The sequence below is a fragment of the Falco rusticolus genome, chromosome Z, assembly GCF_015220075.1.
Source record: "Falco rusticolus isolate bFalRus1 chromosome Z, bFalRus1.pri, whole genome shotgun sequence".
In the NCBI taxonomy this organism is placed as follows: domain Eukaryota; kingdom Metazoa; phylum Chordata; class Aves; order Falconiformes; family Falconidae; genus Falco; species Falco rusticolus.
In genome coordinates, this window is record NC_051210.1 from 14,135,765 (window position 1) to 14,157,878 (window position 22,114).

The window sequence follows — 22,114 nt, forward strand, 5'->3', positions numbered from 1 at the left end:
CTCCCTTCCTGACTAAAAGGCCTATTTAACAATTAATCTTCAATTATATTCTGTGAAAAGGGCATGTTTACCAGCATCAATGATCTCATAAAGCTAAATCAGAGCTTATAATTTTGAGATGGGCATTGTAAAATGCCATATAACAACTTACTACGCATTCATGTGTACAAAACATTTTCACTTGCTTTTTTTTAGAAAACCCTTGATGTGCTTTATCCACAGATGAAAAAAAAAAAGTAGTTGTAACAACTAACTGCTTTTGTAGACTAATATTTAAAAAAAATAATAGTAATAAGCAAGAAACCATTTATGATCCTTAAAGTTCTGACCATGTAAGGAATCTGACCGTGTAAGGTGAAGAGACATTTTGTCCCACTACAGCGTTCACCCATGGTGGCTGCTGTTTGCAAAGCCATGCTCCCTCAAATACACACAACTGCAGGAACATGCTATCCAGCTGCCTTGCTTGGTGAGATCCAAAATGCAGTGCCACACTGCTCAAGTTTAATGTGGCATTTCAACAGCATCCGGTTAGAACAGCAGCATTATAAATCATCTACGCAGATGATTTGATTCCCTACATGCTATGTTTGTATCTTACTTGGAAATGACCTGAAGTCTGTGGTCAAAACTTTCATTCACTGCAAGTGATAATTACAATAATTTTAAACAGCAAAGCATATGTTTTATAACATAGCTTAAAAAAGAAGTGACTCAAGGCACTAACGTTTGAGATACTCAGGCAAAACGTTTTTGAGAGCAAATACTGTAATGGAAAAACGTTACAAACAGAACTAATTCTTTTCTAAGGAAATGCCTGTGATTCGCCTCTCAAAAGTGGCATCGTGAAGTCTAATTATTATTCTCTATGAAATCACCATAAAAATAACATCAAAGCCTCTAAACAGAAATAATAGATAGTTTGGGCTCTCTGGGGAGTCACGCCTTTTTACTTACCTAATGCAAACACAATCAACTCTCCTCCTCAAAAAAGCACTGTGCTTTATCTATGACAGCCAAAATTCATTAGAAAATGTTCCTGCTGCAGTCCGGAATATAATCACAATCTTTTTCCTCATGCTGACCAACACTCTGTGTATAATATTTCCTCCCAACGAAGTGGTTGATCAAAACCCAGTAAAATTATTTTGTTTCATAAATAATTCATGACTGCATTTTACACACAAATTGCCTCTTCCTCCATGTGAAATATTAAATTTATTTTGCAAGAAAAAAATCAAAGGAATATTTAAAAGTGAACAACAAAAGAGTTGTATAATAAACACTTCAAATACACTCAATTTTTTAAACTGTGCAGTGATATAAATCAATGCAGGAACCCAGACAATTTAGCTGATTTGCTTTAACCTAAGCAGCAATAGTACAATATCCTAAAAATGAAATAGCACTTGTGTAATCAAAGTCTCTCCTATGCTATATATATATAAAAAATATTTTTGTAAACAGCTTTTTTTCTTCTCCTCTTTTAATCTCAAATTTAATTAGGCTGCAATTACAAATCTTTAGTCCTATGCATAGTAAATCTGTTGCATCTTTGTCACACTACATATTAAAGTTAGCATATGCAACTTCTTGATACAGACCATGAAATAATAACCTTTGACAGTTCAACACACTACAAAATGAACTTTTAAAGGTGACCTGGAAAGCCAATAGGAAAATTAAGCTCAGTGTAGAAACCAATGCCGTAAACCTCCAGCAAGGAGTCAGTAGAAAAGAATTACATTCTAGTTTATCCTGACGTCTAGCAGGATTTCCTTGTTGTCAAACAAGCCCAAATGTATCACTCTGCAACATCGCTGAGTAAACTTTGTACATTTGACTGTATCAGTTCTTCTGGTGGCACAGGAAACGTATTTCTGAATTAAATCTGATTTACGTTCAGTGTTCCTAAGACATCTTAAGTTATTTCCTATATCAAGGCATGGCTTCTGCATGAATTAACCTTTCACTGTTCAGTAGTTGGCATAAATATATGGGATCCACGCAGGAGTATGCAGCCAGCAAGGAATCACCACTGTGGGTGATAAAACCTCAGGTGTTGAGAGTTCCAGTAAAAAAGGAAAGATACAGGCCTATAAACATTTCTCTTAACAGTCAATTGTTACTGTATTGTACATTTTTCTTCAATGTAAAGGACTGATTTTTGTTTATTCATATTGCTTGGGATTTTACAAGCCTCATTAACAATATGGCAATTGTAGAACTTGCAAATGAACCTTGATATGAAAGAGAGGCAAACAATAACGAACAAGTTTTCCTACTAGTTGACATACACACGGTTGCACAGTAGGACTAGGAAGTAAATGCCCTTTGCAGGTGAGCTTTTTCATTTCCACAACAGGCAAAGTTGAGGTATTCAGTGCCTTAAGGATCTAAGTATAGCAGCAGCAAAACTTGTTTTTGCAGTCTAACGTAATTCCACTAGCGTATAACTACAAATAACAAGACAGCACATCTAGGTTTTGCCAGCAGTCTTTGTCTCATTACCTGCTTCTATTTCTCTGTACTCAAATCACCAGTTTACCAAACAGCTAAATGAAATTAATGAAGATAACACACATATTCTGAGACAGTTACCTTTTGATTGGATATATACACACTAACTTAGATCCTCCATTTGCTAAAAAATAATACAAAAATGTTGTTGCCATGGATAACTGATTAACAGTCAGGTGAAATTTACTCGGGTCACTGCCATCATTTAGTGAACGCACACCGTAATTTTCTCACCTGTACTTACGGAAGGTTTTAGTTTATAATCAAATTCATAATGCACTATTTTGCAATCATTTTACTCACAATCCTCTTTAATCTAGAAGAAATCAATCATACCTCAAGAACTATGTAAGAAGCTTGCCACTAAAGATGATACACTTGACTATCAATAAAAGAAAAAAGGGTAGAAAAGGGGTTAACAGGAAAGGGGGATAAAAGAAAGGGAAAAAAGGGAACAAGAAAAAGAAAATTATAAATCTCAGGGCTGTTTTTTTACATCACCAGCTTTCATCAGAGCCTTAATAGCTCTGGCCCTCATCTCAAGCTCCAGAAGCTCCAGCTGCTGTGCTGATGGCTGAACATCTTCTGATGAAGGAACAGCTAAGGTTGTTGCTTTAGGCTCCTTTGGGCTGGACTCTGCCAACCCCAGTATCTCATTCACACTTTTCTCAATGTCCTTCTGAAGGTCATCTATCTGACTGGCTCCACTTTTGACAGCGTTTTCTTGCACATCTGGGCCATCTTCTTCATTGCATGGGCCTTCTATGTCACTATCATATGCATCTGCATTTATGCTCAGGACATCACTGTCTTCTCCCTTGCCTGTAACACAAATGTAACAATCATATAGTTGCCTAACAGTACCATTTTTTCTTTCAACTTGCAAAATTACTTCTGTTTAAAGTGCTTCTGTGCAGATTAAGAGAGTGGCAAAAAGATCTAAGAATTTAAGACAATTAATTCCTCTTCTTTTTCTCCTCCAGCTTTTAAGGCTGATCTAATTTAGACAAGTATTAATGCATTTTTATGCCAATTTAGAAGAACATGCAGAATAGCAAAGCAGCAGCACCAGGAAAATGTATCCCATACTATGAAGTTACATGATCTGTTTTCCTAATTAAAATGTCATATGGTTTTATATCACAAGGAAGCCTCTCTGCAGTGATCAATTACTGTTTTTTATCTTTAAAGTAAACTTTTAAAACTCAGTTTTAAAAATGACACCTCAAAACTATTTTATGTATTTTAAAAGGAATGGGACACTATAGTCAGGTACAGTACTAAAAATTAATAGAAGCGCCACTTACAGTGCAACTATTGAGAATTATTCAGAAGCATTTCAGATGTATTTAACTCAGTAAAAACATGGGGAAAATTAATACATTGGTTTTTAATGCTAGCTGAAAGTTGGAATTTATTTTAAAAAAATTAGAAGAGCCAGGACAATAAAATAAAAGCAAAACTCCAACAGAACTTGAGTAACTGCTCTCACAATTTGGTTACAGACTGTTGCTTTTTATACATTGGCCTTAGAAATTATTAGTCCTTCATCAACCGTGGTATCTGCGTAAACTTACAGTAGGAGTGGTTCCTGCTTAAAATGCATGATTTATAGCCAGATGATCGTAATTACTGATTCTAAAGGTTTTATAATTACTTTTGGTAGTACCGCTATCCAAAGGTATGGCTGTGTTCCCTCTTAATAATGAAGGGTTAGAGCTAAAGATCTGTGGTTTTTAAAAACATACAATTTCTTACCATGATGATTCAAATAAGGCTTACATTCCTATGCAAGCTCCTTTAGTCTATAATGATTCTCTATATACCAAAAATATACTTTTTAATATTCAGACAGTATTGCAAGGCTGTTTAAATTTTTTTTCTAATTATCTTTTAAAAATATGGGAAAGCATGAAGACAAAGGAGCCAAACTCTTTTCAGTACTGCTCACTGACAGGACTAGTGGCAATGGGCAAAAACTGAAACACAGGAAATTCCATGTAAACTCAAGTAAAACCTTTTTACTGTGGGGGTGGGCCAAACACTGGAGCAGGTTTCCCAGAGAGGCCACAGAGTGCCAACCTCGCACATATTTAGAACTCGACAGCATGTGGTACTGAGCCACCTGCTCTAGCTGACCGGCTTGAGCACAGGCATTGGGTTCGATGTCCTTCTAACATAGACTCACCGAACTGTTATTGCCAGTTTCACCCATCCATATCTCACATGACCAGGGCTAGACATACTGATGTGCAAGGATTGCCCATCAACAACAAAATCACTGGAAACCCAAGGAAGTACTTCCACTGTGAATTGCTCTTTTTTTTACTATCAGGCAATCAGAACCTTACTGATGTTCAAAATATATTAAAAAAAACCCACTGATAATGCAGTCTAACACATCAAGGACCTATGACTTTAAGACCTTTAACCAATTACCTTCCAATCACTGTATTTTTTGCTTGAGATGCTCACATGTAATGTCTTACTGTTGGAAAACCTTGGATATTTCTTTTAATAATTCTTCTCAGTAAGAATTTTCCTTTGAGATGGGTTTTGTATCCAATACAAACAATTCTCTCCCCTTTCACAAAGGGTAAAACATCTTTGAAATGACATTTTTTAGAAATCAGAAATCTCTGGTTTATGCTATTAATGTTTCAATTTCTTTTATTATACAGGAAATATTTAAAAATTCAACAAAAAGAATGTGACTTTTCTTGAAAACACAAGTGAAAAGTGAAAAAACTCTCCATCCACAGAGTGATTTTGCAGGACAAGAGTTCAAGTACTGTGAGCCTGATGAATAGAGACAGTTAGAACTTGTAGGGCACAAGCCCTGGGAACAAAGGAGCAAGCTAACTGCAGACTCTTGAGCCGTTGCAGTTGAGATGGCAACCAGATGGACAAAGAGGAACAAGTAGCCAGATAAGGGAACGGATAGTGCCGATAAGGAATTAAGAAAGTCATGTAGGAAGAAACCCCCTAATCTTAGAATAGAAATTGTTGCTATGACAAGGTAAACTAATCAGTTCCTATTGCTTTAACGGTGTGCCTTAAATGTCAACCAATCAGTGTTTTTTACGCTTAAGATTTAACCAATCAGTGTGTAATATGTAGAAGATAGAAATGTATATAATTGTAAGAAAATCACTAATAAACGGACAACTTGCTTGCATCAAGCTGCGTCCCGTCTCTTCATTTGCCGCATGATTTGTATTTCCTTCTTGAGTTTTTGCGCAAACCCATCATGCTAGGTGAATATTCTGTACAAAGATTAGTAAAGCAATCACTTTTCCTCTTAAATGAAAAACAAACACAGCTTCGGAAAAATACTAATTTTTTTTTACATATTTTAAAACACTTTTTGGAACATGTATGCATTTGGTTTTGATTCATGAGCAGCGCAGAAAAACTTGGGAAATATCCGTTTTCCTTGGGGTTTACAACATTCCTGTTACCCTGAGGGTATGAAAAAAAAAAAGCTATAAATACACTTTCTCTACAGAAGGGAGGGAGGAAATATTTTCCATTAAAAAACATATTTCAAATTGGTTTTATAAACAATAGTAACATTTAAACACATAACTTTAAGGGTTTTATTGATTCAGGATTTTTTACTATATATACTTCAAAAAAGATATTCAGATATTCACTCCTGATACAGCCTGTGATTTGTCATAGCACTTAATTCCCAGTTTAGGAATACTGCACATTACCCTGACTGAGAATGCACACCCGATTTAGGATCTTAAAGAGTTTTCAATCCACTACCTCATAACACTGGTTTACCAGCTTGCAAAAACTGGCCATCATACTGGTAAATACAGCATATATGGGAACATATACAGCTAACATATATGGCACGTCCAACGTATCAAAGCTGACAAGAAAGCAAATTCAACTCTGGAAAATGTATGATAAGCCATACAGATGAAGTTTACAGAGGCCTTTTGGTCTTTGTTTTTTGTAAGATAAATCACAATTTTTAAGCAATAAAAACTGAAAGCCTAAAATATAAATGATTCTGAAGCTATAAAAAAATTCTTTTCACAGCAGCACTTATAACAGATGAACACACCAGGGCTTTCTTCAATCCAAAGTAGTTTTGCCCTGTTCTTACTGTGACAGTAACTTCAAGATTAATACTCAAGTTTCAGATGGAGTTTCACCTATTTCCCATACTATCAACTCAACTTTGAATATCTTTTCAACTTCACATTGCAAGACACAAATTATGTGAAAGAACAAAAGAAATGGAAATTCTTCTGTCTTGCTGCATGGCATCAGTCAGCATTTACCTAACACCCGCTCAACCAAGCAGCATTTCCACAGAACAGAAAAAATAGGTGCATCAATGGACTGTGGTTCAAAGCCTGAAAGTTAACTTCCGAGCATACTCATCCTAATTCACTGCCAAAGAAAAACTGCTAGTGCAGAACAACGCTTGCACAGCCTAAGGGCTTTCTCTGTTTCTCACTCCATAAGGAATAGGTTGGAGGTGGGCAATATGTTGGGAGGGATACACAGCCAGGACAGCTAAGCCCCATTGACCAAAGGGATATTCTATACCATATGACATTGTGCTCAGCAATAAAAGCTTGAGCAAAGAAGGAGGAAACGGGGATGCTCACAGTTATGGCATCTGTCTTCCCAAGTAACTGTTATGTGTGCTGAGAATTTGCTTTCTAGGAATGGGCAAAAAATCTGGCTGCCAACGGAAAGTAGTGACTAAATCACTATTTTGCTTTGTTTCAGTGCATAGCTTTTACTTCTCTTGCTGAAGTCTCTTTATCTTGACTTGTAAGGTTTTCTTGCTTTTGTTCTGATGGTCTACCCCACCCCACTGAAGGAGAAGTAACTGAGCAACAGGTGGGTGCATACTGCTGGTTGGTGTCAACTCACCATAGGACTCCTTTTGGTATTGGTAACAAATTAAGCAAAAACAAAATACTAACATTCATTTATCTCTGTCCTAGACTTAGTATGAACTAGGAAGCTAAGCAAAGCTGCCTCGAGTTCCACTCAGAATCTGAAGCCTCCAAAAATGTCTAAACAGTGTTTATACAAGCTCACTGGCCTCCAGATGTTTAATTAGCTGATGGGCTTTATTTTCCTCTTTTGCAGTTGTAATTTTATCCAGTAATAATAAAGACCATGGTTGGCATTTCTCATGATTTTTCTCATTTTGATTACTTCTTCCTTCATCTACAGATGCAAAATTCATTTTAGTACACTTAATTCCATTTTTCAATTTTAGCCACTTTTGCTTACCCTCTCATTCCTTTTTGTTTTGTTTTGTTGTTTTTTTTTCCCATAGCATCACAGGCTGCACCTCAGCAGAATGATTAGAGTCATATTTTTGAATTTATATTGATATTCTCAAAAGCTCTTTAAAACTAACATCTTGAGTGCAGCCACTGTTATAGCCCAAAGTCATCATGATACTCCAGTTGATTAAGTCATAAAAAACAAGAATGAAGCAATCACCTGCAACAGTCATCAATTCCCTTTGATAATACAGAAGTGGAAAAGAAGTGCAGAAAGTCTGTCAGTTCTAAGGTCACTCCATACAGTACAAGCAACATTTAAAACATTCCTCACAAAGCCATAGCAACCTGCTACTAAAAGATCTGTTCCTTTTATTGTGACTCTTTCCTTCTCTGTTTAATTCCCCTAATTACTTCAGAAAGAAACATGTTCCACAAAGCTATTCTAAGAGCTATCTTGTAGACAACATTCTGAATGGTGACATAGGAGGTGCAAGAAGCAAATAATGTTAGATCTTTGCAGAAGATATATAGTTTATAAGAATTTGCAACATTCTTTGATTGGAAAAGCTATTTCTGATGTTACTGCATACAGTTAGTCCAAATGAAAATAAACAGACAGAGAGAAACACCTACAATTCTAGTGTTTCATGCATAAAATAATACTGGCAGTTGTTATATGGCGCTGATTTAATGATTGGAATAAAACAAATACTGCTGCAGGTTTAAGAAAACTGTTTCTTTACACAGCAGGTACTCAAATGTGTACTTCCCCTGCTTTTGCATTTTTTATTCTGCCAATCACTGTAGTACCTGAATGTCTCACCCACTATGTTTTTGCATTGAAAAAGAGAAAATATACAAGACAAAACATTTTTTCTCAGAGCTTCAAATATTTTGAGTGCGTACTTGCACTGGCACTGACTTCCAAGTAAAATATGCCAGTTATCAGGCATGGTGGGTGTTAAGCACTGTTCTGTTAGATAGACCTCAGCTCTGCACAATCAAACAAAGCAAGGTAATCATATATCAAGACTGAAGAAAATGATTACACACAGTCCTTTGGCAAACGATTATAACGGATTTCTAGAAATGTCAAAACAGAGTACTGTAGACACCTATGATCATATCAACAGAAAGTAAAACTGCCTCTCAAAGAATTCAGCAAATGGTAATAGCAGTATTAGCAATCACCAATATACCAAGAAATTGAAATGACTGAAGTTCATCCTCAGCTGAAAAACTAGATACAAAGAGCCAAATGAGCCTTGCAAGAGCTTCAGTTATGTTCCAGAACTTAAACTAGCAAACTTCAAAGAGCTGCAGATTGCTTTTAGTTACAAAACACTCTCTCACAGAATTAAGCAGCCAAAGTTCCTGCAATTTCTTCTTCAATGTTCCTCTCCCCTTTTCTGGAATTGGGCCCAAGGGATAGGTTGTAGCCCTATGCCAGCTGATTTCTAAAAGGATGTTTCTCTGTGATTGCAGCTACTGTTCAAAAGAGAGCTATCAGTTATCTGGAATTAGTCACCGCCCAACATCAAGAAAGAAAAATTTCAGCTTTCTCCACTACATACCTTGTTTTGAATCATGACCTTCCAGCTTGTCTTCTCTGAGAGAAGAAGTAGAGTCTACACTGTTGTCCTGTCTGGAAATGAATAAGAAGACATTATAATCTACATCTTTTACAATTTAAGAGAGCTTTCCTAAGAAAGGCTTACTTTAACTAAAGAAATTATGTGGTGGTAGGCCAACAGGCAAGCTACAGTACGAATAAAGGCAAAAAGAACATACAGAGTCTTATGTAAGCACTTGAGAACACACTACTTTGCCTAGCAATACACAAGGATAATTATTTCTACTATACTCTAAACTTTCAGATAATCCCTACAGGTAGCCCCTCCCTAATACTAGGAACTTTTCTCTAGAACTCTAGTAAGTTATCACACAGTTAAGTGATTTGAAAAAGTATCATTTCAGTTGCATTCAAATACTATTTACTGTTTTCTTTTGAAACTAACAAGCTGTTTTCATGAAGTTACCACCAACATCCACCCCTCTTACATGCCAGTCTCACAGTTTCACAAAGGGACACTTTTTAAAATGAAACACAACTCAACTGTTAAATTGTATTCAGTATCTGCATTTCTCTGTTTTTTCTATTTAAAGATTTCTACCCTTATCCTGTAAGGTTTCAACTGATTTATACAAGCAATAAAGAAGAGATACTTTTGTGAAATGTTCACGTCCTTCACATATTTCACACATACTGGTTATACGAACTGTGAAAATACTGTGAAATACACAGGAAGAAGGAAGGCAGAAGGACCCAGAATCACAGGAAGAGTTCAACTGCCATGGTTAGTGAGCATTTCAACAGCAGAATTGACCATTTCCTACCCTGCATGCCAGCATGGCACTGGTTTCATACATATTAAAATGGGATCAATGCAACTACCCTGCCTGTTGGAGCTAAACAGCACTATAAAAAGGACAGCAGTATTCTGGTATCACTGATGTAAATATAATGACTTTAATTACTTGTTTTTCAGTAATAGCCTGAAGGCTTTTCCTAAAATTAAGTACAGATCTATCTTCCACATGCTTTCAAAGATTTTTTATTTTCAGGTGTCCAATGGCTATGTCAGGAGGGAGCACATCATAATACTTGTAGCCATCTTGGGTCTGAAAGACAAAGTTGTTTTGATTGCTATTTCCTTTTCTGCAGGAGCAAAGGTTACAAATCAGTAATTCTTCTGTTTCTCTCACTTTTTGTGGGCATTGTAACAAATGTGTATGGTAGCATGTGATAATTAAGAACACGTAGCTGTTTTCATATGCACACAGAACCTGAAAAGATATTTAAATGTTCTGCACCTTAAGTAAGGAAATAGAAAGGTACTGTCCAATGCAATTATAATAAACTGGGAAGAGACTATTTACTATGATGCATTTTTCTCAGAACTCAGGGGTATGTATGCTCTCACTTTGCTTGTCAACTCAAGAAGTATTCTCCCAATCTTTTAATTTCTGATGGACTTTTATTCCCAGGCAGGGCTGAAAAACAAGGGAAAGACAGAAACTAGGCATTCAGATAGCTATGCTGAGTGGGAAGTTCTGTATATATGGCTAACCCCTTCAGAAAATTATTTAAACTTTGCCTCTCCATCAACAGAGTTTGCTTATTTATTTTCTATTTCAGTCATCAGTCTTGTACTACAAAGGCCAGAGGTGTTGCAAGATGGATTACAGTCCTCACCTGTTAGATGTAAAATAAGCCCAGGAATTCAACAAATAAAATTAGGTCTGCTGTATGTGGTGGTTTAGACGTGTTAACCAGTCTCAATCTTCCTGCTGTCATGGGGGAGAAAAGAACAGCAGACAACAGAACATTACCATGTTCAATTTGTAAGTGGATAGAGCAGAGGAAATTGAGGAAATGTTTTGCACTCCTACACACACCTATATAGTCAGAGTTAGCTGAGAGCCACCCCAGTTACCACTCCCATGAGCCTACACAGCGCAGCCCAGGGGAAACATCCTCTCAGCACTCTCAGTGCCAAGCTCCAGGACACAGCTTAGGACCAAATGCTAACTGGTCCTCTATTCTGAGACAGTGCTAGACTCCTGGGTAGCAGCATTTTCCCACCCACCTCCATTACTGGGTGGAGTTAGTCCAGATGCCAGAACAGACCACCAGCTAAATCTGTCCACGATGCTGCCACCGCACACCTTCCCTGAAATTTGAGGTTTTCCTCTCCTGTCACTTGCCAAGGCTTATCACACTCAGTTCTCCATTGTGCTGCCCTGTCTATAGGTTATGCATTCAATATGTTATAAGCATTTAAGAACAAAGACCCAGTGAGAAGAGAAAAATGGCAAGCAGAGGAATCCTAGTAACTTCATCAGTGCAGAGCGATCACCCTGCCTGAGTTGCTCCTACATTTGTGAAAGGAAAGCCATCAACCCATTTTCTGGGAATGAGATCTAGTAAAAGCAGTCAGCTTATAAGATGAAGGGTATTACTGTCTACATGAGCAAGGGGATCTGTAGAGGAGGCTGGGGAAGACCATTTCAAGACCGCCTAAAACATACTAGCAGATGCTTTTAGGCTGAGCACAGGAATGTGTAAGGCAGCATGGGATTTTACAGGAAGAACCAAATGTGGGAAAAGGGAGAGACCAAGGCAGACCGAGAAAGAACAAGCATGGAAAAAAAAGAAAAAAAAAGTAGATAAAGGCCAGCATAAACAGGTTGCTGGTCCGTACAGTTGTCTGGCCAGGCCCTGGACCTGATCACCACAGCCCATCCTGCCTTCTTACTGAACGCAATTGCTATACTAACTATTTTTCCAAATGAAAGGACACCAATTTCTGTATATATGCACGTGTGCGTGTGTGTCTAAGTGCCAGCAACTGCAAAGGGGACCATAGGTCATAGGGAACCGCAGGACTGTGCTGCCAGAAAGTAGACAGAATAAAAAATGTGCATACTTCCTCAGGAAATTTCAATGTCATGCACCACTGTGTAAGCAGATGCTTGTAGTTCACCAGCAAACCTCAGGCTAGTCAGCAAATAACATGGGAGGTCTGGGAGTCAGGCACCATACAGACTGCAAGAGCACAGGCCAAATTCCTGAAAGAGACCAGGGTCTACAAGTAGGCAAACAGAGGGACCATGGCTCCGCCAGATACCCAAGAGATCAACAGTCTGAGTGTCAGCTACTGGGGAGGATCAGAGATCTGCACCAGCTGTCAGAGAAGCCCATAGCCGCAAGGAGGTCTGACCAGCAAATTGGAGCAGGGATGCAAACCCTGCAGGCTTCTATATCCAAGTATGTATGCATGTGTGTATGTCCAAGTACCAGCAACTGGGGTAAGCAGCAGATCTGGGACCAGCTACTGGTCAACAGATCTGGAATAATCCACTTTGTATTTTTTTTTTTTAAAGCAACTCCTAACAATTTGTTATACTTAGCTACTCAACTCTTGACCAAATAAAGTTGTGATATACCCTGCTCACCACTAAGAGCAAAAGCTGCTTAGGCTGCCCCTGCCCCATCCTCCCTCACACATGCTTCATCATTTTGAATTGTGTACTCATCTCTGCACTGGACAGCAATGTGTCATTTGGGGAAAGCCTGATGTTGCACTAATAATATCCAGGCAAGAAATGTCACATCTCTGGTATCACTGTGAGCTCCAACATCAAATTTCACTACAGAATTATAATCACCCCTTTGACAGAAAACTCAAGAGTGACCTCTATGGTTCAAACACTGGCTGTGAAATTACCTACAGCTATTTTAATAGTTATGTAAAAAGAAATTACCAACTGAAAAAAAAAACCCACCACACATCAAAACTTGTTGTAAAGTTTCCTTCCCTTGCCTTGACACTAGCACTGATTACAGCAAAACCACATTCCTTTAAAGACTACCTACTCTCAGCATAAGACTTTTTAGAACCCAGAAGTATTTTTACAGTACGTTTTACTCTTTCAGCATTGATAGGATTGGACTGTACTGCGGGTCAAGCTTCACTACTTCATTTAATAGTGGGCATTTTACACCATCTTGTGGCCAAGCAGAAGCAGTTCACAATTCACTTTTGCTCTCGACTTGTTAATCTTAATTTGTTTGTTAGTAAGAAATACTTATTTCCTAATTATCTATACTGTGATATAGATTTAAGAAAGAGTAGCACAACATCAGGTCTCCAAACAACGGGAGCAGAAGATAGGCTAATCTAAAATTATGGCACAGCATACAAATTTCACACCCTCTTCTTTCATGCCATGCTAGTTAAGTGACCACAGTCATTTGGAGCTTTTTATCAGTCTTTGAAGATAATTCTCCCTCAGGATGACAGTTAAGTTCAAAATCACTATTCCAAGGGATAAACTCTGCATTATTTTTTTTTTAATTAAAACAACATTTGCACAGTATGTTCTTATCAACAGAAAGAAGCCAACTATTACAGTGTGTTGGTGACAAATGCTGTAAATTTTAATTTTCCTTATGCTAGCTTTTCATGTTGGCATTCTCCACGCTAGTGCAATGCTTACCTGAGCTAATGCACATGGATTCTGCACAGAACCTATTACTTTCAGGAATCTGCACAGCTGTCAAAGAAACCTGAGCTTGAGGGTGCTTTGGTGCCACAGCTCCAGCAGATTATGCTGAGTGAGATAAAACAGCAGCACAGGTTAGGAAAAGGGGTACTGGTTAGAGGAGTGGACAGTTAAGACAACAGCACCGCAATAGTAGTGGTTGGGATTCCAAGCTTCAGTCATAACTGGGGTTGGAGACCAAAAGAAGTTCTGTGACAGAAAAATGTATCTTAACGTACTAGACTAGAAGATAGTCTGACAACATGAGACAGTCATGCTCAGTTTCCTTACAGAGCTTTTAACTGTCGTTAAGAAACATCCTTCTAAATGATATGGAGAAACAGTGTGAAATACGGACAACGGACATCGATCGTGATTGTATGTGTCTGCTCAAGGAATGTGGGTATGGTGACTGGTCATGGGTGTGGTGTCTGGTCACATAGCCACACAGCTTTGAGGAGACCCCTACCCTTCTTCCTCTAACAAAGGGGCTATTTATAAAAAGGAGGAGAAAAGGATAAGAGACATTCCAATGTTATCTAGAGGGAGTGCTAAGTCTCCTTGCTGGAGAAGACCAGATGGTCACAAGGACACGAGTCACCACTCCTTGCTGGAGAAGATCGGATGGTCACAAGGACATGAACCACGTACAAACCTGCAAGACCACCACATTCCAGGCAAAGGACTGATAAGCTAATTAACATACCAAGCGAGAGTAGGCGGGTTTAGGTAATGACTATGTATAGGTGTTAATTGAATAGTCATTGTTTTACGGTATAAATATAAGATAGTTAGTTACTTTGGACATGCACGTTAGGCAGAAGGATCCCCTGTACATCCAGCGCTGCCAATAAAGGATACTTAGTCACTACGAAACTTTGACTACGTTCTTTAAATCAATCTGGCACCCCAGGTGGGACACCTCTCTGCCAGGCTGTAGGACCCGCTGGGGATAGGACTCCCTACGGTACCCCCGGGATTTCCCGGAGGGACTCCTTGACTCAGCGGATCACTGTGGCGGCAGACAAGGTCCCCATTGCTGTAAGTGACAGTATTCTTTATTTTGGTTTGTTTGTTTGGTAGACCAGTCATTTGGAACTGCCTGTAAGTCAAAAGTTAAACTTCTGCAGGGTGGTGTATACTTTTGTGGCTAGCACCTTAAGTATACGTTTGGTTGGCATTCAATTGCCATTTGGTTGGCATTCAATTGCCGTTTGGAGCCTGGCAAGTTCACCTATAGGGCTCATTTGGTACGGTCTTGCCTATTACAGTTTTCTGACAATAAAATCCAAAACTGTAAGTACAGATCAGGAGCCAAACTATTCTAAAGAAAACTTAAAGGTAATTCAGGACATGAATGATAAAATAAAAGTAAGTAAGTGGACTTATTTAAGGGATGGTCGTATAGTGGTACCATCCAATTTAATATAGACCACAGCCCTAACAGAACATAAGACTCACTGGGGAGCCCTCTGGGCACTCAGCCCCCTGAGCTGGAAGACAGGGATGAGGAGGAGCAGCATGAAGTCCCCACAGCTCAGGAGGAAACAGTGACCTTCTGCTCCACTTAGACACATGTCTATGGGGCTGGGTGGGATCCATGAAAGGGTACTGAGGGAGCTGGCAGGCGAGCTCACCAAGCCTCTCTCCATCATTTATCAGCAGCCCTGGCTAACTAGGAAGGTCCCAGCAGGCTGGAGGTTAGCCAGTGTGACACCCATCTACAAGAAGGGTGGGAAGGAGGATCTGGGGAACTACAGGCCTGTCAGCCTGACTTCGGTGCTGGGGAAGGTTATGGAGCAGATCATCCTGAGTGCCATCATGTGGCAAATATAGGTCAACCAAGCAATTTAAACTGAGATGAAAATTAAAGACATATTAATGATTATAAACAACCAAAGTTTAGCTTGCCAATGCACTTTTCACTATTTCTTCACTGTTGCATCTTCAGTCTCCCTGTTTACTGACTGACTTGTTGCTGTTCTGGCTGAAACAGTGTCTTCTGAAGTTTTGCAAAACTTGCATTCATACTTACTTACACACATGTTGCTAAAAAGTTAACTGAAATGCCTATAGATTAGACTTATTCAGTAAAGTGGGCTTGTGACATTTGTAAAAGCATAATACTGCTCCACTTACTGAGCACTGGTCTTAATGATTGATACAAAACCTTAATTTTTGTCATTTCACCTATTTCTTCTTATCCTTTCATTTGTCTACCACCCAAACAGCTTTCTCTCTTTGTTAAAGCCAGCACACAGCTGAACCTATGAGCCAAGGGCCTGAGATAGCACCCATGTGTGTAGCATGCTATTTGTTAACCCTACACTAAAATGAGAAAAAAACCCCACAACTTCTACACTGACATAGCTTGCCTAGACAGTCTGGAGGGATCTGAAATATTAAACAATCAGGATGTAGACAGAGATACAAGAACCAGAGGCAGCTCAACCATTCTGTTCAAAGGAAGCATGACCAACATCTCTCAGTTTCTCTTACTTTTTTTAAACACAATTTCTTCTTGATTTTGCTGTCAGTTACTGCTCATATCTCTCTCACCAGTGATGCAAGGTGACCTAGCTTGGTCAGGTTTTGGCAACTGCAGCAATGGTTAAAGAACTTTGTCCGTTTCAATTCTGCTGTACTTCAGAGCTATGAGAACAGGTAGATCACACCAACTCACTTTTGTTTATAACAGCTTATGCCTGGAATATTATCTGTGCAGTGCAAAACCAGTACATTTCCAAACTGCAATTTGATCCTATAGATGTTGTTTTCCTGAAACTTTCCTACTTGCCATGGACAAATGGGTTGTTAAGTGTCTTCGGATACCCGCTAAAACGGATACCGTTAAAAAATGGTAAATCCTACCTGCTGACTTTGTTCCTTTATTCATTAATTGACAATAACGGTTTACTCTTTTTATGTTTTACCAGCTCAAGTACCTACTTTATTTGCATATAAGCAAGACTTTACTCAGTCTACTGTAGCTGAGGGTCATAAATACGGCTCAACAAAAGCTTTGAAATACCCTTCAGCCACAGAACTACCTTCTGGAAATCTAGCAGCCCTAACACAGCCATACCTCTTTAAGATGAAGAACACTTCATATATTCTGCAACAGTAAAAAGCTCATGAAGTAGGCCTTAAAAACAAACACATAATTTCTCCAAACATCAAAATCCTGGAGCATTTTTCATGGTTTCCTTAGTCAACAAATTTGCCTTCTCATTCTCATTCAACTAAAGTAACCACAATTAAGTATACAGCGACTGGGTCTTTCAATATTACATTTGGTCATTTCTCATGAGAAATCATTGTATTGCTCAGTATTCTTAAGTTTTTATATGTTTTGTCTTTTACTCACTGACTGACAGGTTCACCTCCAGTCTTGTCTCCTCCATCTGCCTCTTCGTCAGTATCTGAATCAGCTCCAGTCTTGCCTAGATGCACAGTTTCAAACATGAAAATTTAGGCACATAATATAATTAACGCTAGGTAGTTAGGCTTACTCTTAATGATTAACTCTACTGCAATCAGCAGAGGAGTTTTTCCCCCCCCCCCCAATTAAAGCAGATGTTCTAAAATTAGACTTGGTCAAAACCAAAAACCTTATTTGTGAATTTTCTGCTAGTCACATTGTTGGCATTTTTCAGTTATACTGTATTACTATGAATAAAACTGAATAGCTATTGATAGTACAATACCACAGGCACTAAAAATGAAGCACAGGAGACAGAATTAATAGAAGGCACTCTGCACCATTCGAGATTTGAAGTGTTCCACTTCATTGAGAAGACAGCAACATGTTTACAAATAAATTCTACAGCCCTTAAATACCAAATGAAAGTTCAGTAAAATACTGAAAAGCTGGAACGTCAGATCCTTAATCAAAGCACATGAACTGTGTATCTCAGCAGAGCAGAGGGATCCACCAAGAATCATTCAACTACACCAAATACCCAAATTCAGTTGCTAACAATTGAATTGGTATTGCAGTATGTCAGATTTCCCCTGCAAAGAATCAGGAGGCAATTTAATGTCAGTTTATCTAAAATAATGGATTTCAAACAATACTCCTAGCTGTGGTTTTTTCAAGTCAAAAGCTTTGTTCTTAGTTTGGGTACTAAGGAAAAGAAGCTTATATTACTGTTTTCTGAATGTGTCCTTAACAGCTTCTAAATCAATGGACAATTTCATTCAAGCTTAAAAGATCAAAACCAGCATACATACATACACACACACTATGTGTATATATATATATACACACACAATTAGCATGCGTATATATGCAATAATAATACACACCAATATATACTTCTTAGTGTGTGGATACATATATATTAGTAGCTAGAAACTTTCAGAAGCAAACTTTTCTCTGTTGTACAGTGGTGCCTAAAAGCTTTATTCATACCTTCAAGTATCTTCAACAGTTTTTTTTCAGATAACAGCTCCAACTGCTCCAAGCAAAGCCTTTTGATTTCATCCATGGAACAGTCCTAAGACGACAGATAAGACAGACCATGAGCTACTAAAAATTTCTGAGGACAGAACAATTATGAACAGTTGGTAGTACTCCAAGTGTACTGAATGAAGAGTTAACTCAGATTGCAAGTCCCTTCACTGTTCTAACCTGCATTGATGCAACTGCTGAAGAACACCAGGTAGCTGTTCCAGTTTTGACAATTACCAGAAATAGAGTGTGTGTTTCTGAAAATTTAAGCAATATGCCCTGTCGGTCATTTGACCTAGGGCTTGGAGTTTTCACTGCAGCTGCAGCACTGAGCAGTAGATATACCAGGTCACATGTGTAAAGCACGGAAGAGCAGACTGTAGCCCTAATTGCTCCTAATTCTCCATCACTCAGGAGCAGGTGGATTACATAATCAGACCTGCAAAGGCCAGAACCAACTGCTGAAAACAAGTTCATGAACTGAAGCAAATTATTAACAACACACCAACAGTTGTGTATCATAATAAAGAAAACCTAAGATATACATAAATTGTGATCTATTCCTCATGCTTGATATGCACCACAGGCTGCCACAGATTTATGGGTATTCCAGTTACCTTCATATATTTTGTAGCGCTTTGTGTCCTCTTGGCAAACTACAGCGATAATTTCACACTTTCAAATGTATTTATTTTGCATGTATACAACAATACTTGTATGTATGCAACATACAAGTACCAAAATTAGGAAGTGCTGAGCATAGTGTAACATTCATAACAAAATGTAAGTTTGGTCCTAGACCACTAGGCAACTTCCTTTCAAACTCAGTCATGCCTTTGCCTCCAGTTGCTGCAGACCTCTTTTCTTGTCCCAGAGATGAGATATGGATGCAATTCACTATGTGTTTAAAATTGAGAAGTCCTGCCTTGTTTATATTAGTAACATGACTCAAAGATAAAAATTAAAGACAAAAATTTTAAAAGACATTAACAAGCATCACGCAAATGGCATTTCACCTGCAGGCTCTTCTGTACAGGCTGCTAACCTAATTTGTTTTTACCCAGTCCTGCAGTTCACAAGACTCAAAAAGCCTATATTCTAACCCAGTAAAAACTCTAGCAATACTATCGCTGAAGTCCACAGAAGTTACAGCTTCAGAAGATGTTTATCAAAAGGTTTTATCGCCTTATCACAGACTAATTTAATACCATACAAAGAAATCCAGCTGACAAAAAGAACTTTTATTATCAAATCAGTCTATTTATTAGTGAACAACACTCCTGAATTTACTCCATGCATTTACAAGAACTCCTTCTGCATTTAACTGACCAGTGCAGACAGACAGTATAAAAATAAGCAGTGTGCAATTCAGCAAGCTGAGCAGTGCAAAAAAGAGTAACTGGAACAACTACATAAAAATCTTCAGAAAGTCTAACTTTCAAAGACTTGATATAATCTTCATTTAAGAAACATACAAGCAGCTTTTATAGACTTGAAAAATAAGTGTGCTTTGTTACACAACCGTTCATGCTTGTAAAAAGTATATAAACAGGAAGTGTATTTCAGTACCTTTAAAATATCAGGCAGCATCTTCTGTAGTTTTTTCTCTCCTATGACACAGAAACACTGTTGAAGCATTTCTTTTTTGTCCGTGATGTAGAAACTGACAGGTTTGAGTGACACACTGAGATCTAACCCTCCTTCTTCTATATCACTGGGTTGTTCAGCCTCTTCCACTTTTTCTCCAGATGGTGCACTGCATTTTGCTTCCTAAAATCAAGGAAGGCAAATACAATTTTTACATTTTCTAGTGAACTACAGAAGAAAACTTACAGCTTCCTTTGTGCTTGCAGTAGTTTCACCTTCATAATTGCACGGTACATCTTAAGGTGGACTTCTGAGCTTCCAAATAGTGTTTTAGTTTGCAAGATATGTTGCATTACATTGCTGCTGAAACTATTCTTATTGTAGGGGAAATTTTAAAAGCTTCAAGAGGCAAAAACTACTTTTAAATATTAATGGGAAAATATTACCTGCAAATCCCTAGCTGCTGCTGAAAAAAAAAAAAAACGCACCATGAAAAAAACCTCTAAAGCATGCTTTAAGGCAGAAGAAACCCATCTCTCTGTGCTGTGCGATTAAATCACTAGCCTCATAATTTACAGCTGCCTGCTAAAAAGAAAACTGGCATACTATTCACTGCGTGGCACAGTCCGAGATTAAACGTGGGCTTCGTACCAGGAAAATGTGCCTTCCATACGTCAGTGGAAGACCTCTGCAGTTAAAAAACCCCAAACCAAAACGGCTAGACATACATTTTGCCAGCCCCACGATTCACCCAGGAGTGCACGTCACACCGGTTTTCGTCCACCTCCCACACGGGCTCACAGTACTGCGAGCACAAGCGCCACGACCGGGGTCACCTCTGAGCTTGTGCCCCACACCTGTGACCCCCGAGGACGAGACCGGCCTGCCCCTGCCGTGCGGGGAGCGGCACAGCACGGCACTGCCCGCCCGCGCCGCGGCCGCCCCTGCCGCACGGCTCCCCGCGCCGGCCGCCGGCCCCTCGCCTCCGCACGCCGACAAGTTTCTGCTGCCGGTAACCGGCCCCGCGCCCGTGCCGAGGAGCCACCCGCAACGGGCCGGCCCAGAGCCAGCCAGCACCCGGCAGCCGGGCCGAGGGTCGGAAAGCGCGCTGGGGCCGAGCCCTGCACCCCCGCGGGCGGCAGGGGGAGAGCAGCGGCCAGAGCCGCGAAGCCACGGGCGGCCGGCCCACCCTGTACCCCCGCGCTACCTCCAGGGCGCCGTGGCTGGACTCGGTGCTGCGCCACTTCCTCTCGCCACCGGCCGGCCCCGAGGCCCCCTCCGGGCAGCAGGAATGCGAGCGGCGCCGCTTCTTCTCCTTGGAGCCCTTCCTGCCCGGCATGGCCCGCGGGGCCGCCGCTCCCCGCGCTCACATCCGCGCGCGGCCGAGCCGTGCTTCCGGCAGGCCCTGATAGCCGCCTCGGCGGCGCGTCAACGCCCGTTCCGGCGGGGCGGGGCGGGGCGGGCGGGGCCGGGCCGCCCCCGGCGGGCCCTTGCGAGGTCCCCGCCGCCCAGGTGGCGCTGGCGGTGGCGGTGGGTCCTCCGGCCCCCGGCGCGCCCGCGGGGAGCGCTGCGTGGCGCCCCTGCTGGCGGCTGCCTGCCCGCAGCCGGCCGCGCCGCTGGGTGCCGTGGCGTGCGGCCCGCCTGGGTCCGCCGGGGTTGCGGCGCTTTCGTAATTGTGTTGCGGTTTTGGTTTTGGGGGTTTTCTTTGCGGGTAGCGAGGTGGAAGTAAAACTGTCCCCAAGCATAGGCAGGACACCCTGCCTGCCTACCACCCTGCCACCCACCACACAATATCTCTGGTCCTCCGTAATGACACTTCAGTCCTGACCATTTTTTCCCTGGCTTTCAACCTGTTTCAACAGTGTGAGGACCTTAACGTATCTCTTTCCTTGGCACCTCTTTACAAGCAAAGATGCTGTCCAAAGCCTCTGGGGAGCCCAGGTAGATGACACAAAATCCAAGCAAACCACAGTGTGCAGGTAACACTGTCTTTGTGCTCAGCAGCACCTGCGGAACACCTGAATAGTCTGTAAGGTTATGCTGGGGGTGGGGTCAGGAATCATCTGCACCATCTTTCTTCTGGGTCTGTGGGGTTTTTTTCCTAGGTTCAAACATGTTGCCTTCCAGTTTGATAAGTTCCACGTCACATTGGACCTTCAAACGGCACTGGTGG

At 40.2% G+C, this 22,114-nt stretch overlaps 1 protein-coding gene across 1 annotated transcript; it reads right to left on the reverse strand.

Moving 5' to 3' along the window:
- Window positions 1-1,188: 1,188 nt before the first annotated feature.
- CAAP1 (caspase activity and apoptosis inhibitor 1) lies at window positions 1,189-21,372 on the reverse strand. The gene is made up of 6 exons (XM_037373257.1): window positions 21,149-21,372; window positions 19,924-20,124; window positions 18,316-18,400; window positions 17,269-17,344; window positions 9,368-9,438; window positions 1,189-3,342 (listed from the first exon to the last, which is right to left on the reverse strand). The coding sequence occupies exons 1-6, from the start codon at window positions 21,278-21,280 to the stop codon at window positions 2,999-3,001; spliced, it is 909 nt and encodes a 302-aa protein (XP_037229154.1). The 5' UTR covers window positions 21,281-21,372; the 3' UTR covers window positions 1,189-2,998.
- Between the last annotated feature and the right edge of the window lie 742 nt (window positions 21,373-22,114).

Coding starts and splice junctions, on each gene's coding strand:
- CAAP1 (XM_037373257.1), bottom strand. CDS start 21,280: ATGCCGGGCAGGAAGGGCTCCAAGGAGAAGAAGCGGCGCCGCTCGCAT. Junction 18,401..19,923: donor TGCTGCCTGATATTTTAAAG/GTACTGAAATAC, acceptor CTGTCGTCTTAG/GACTGTTCCATGGATGAAAT. Junction 17,345..18,315: donor ACTGTTGAAGATACTTGAAG/GTATGAATAAAG, acceptor CTGTGCATCTAG/GCAAGACTGGAGCTGATTCA.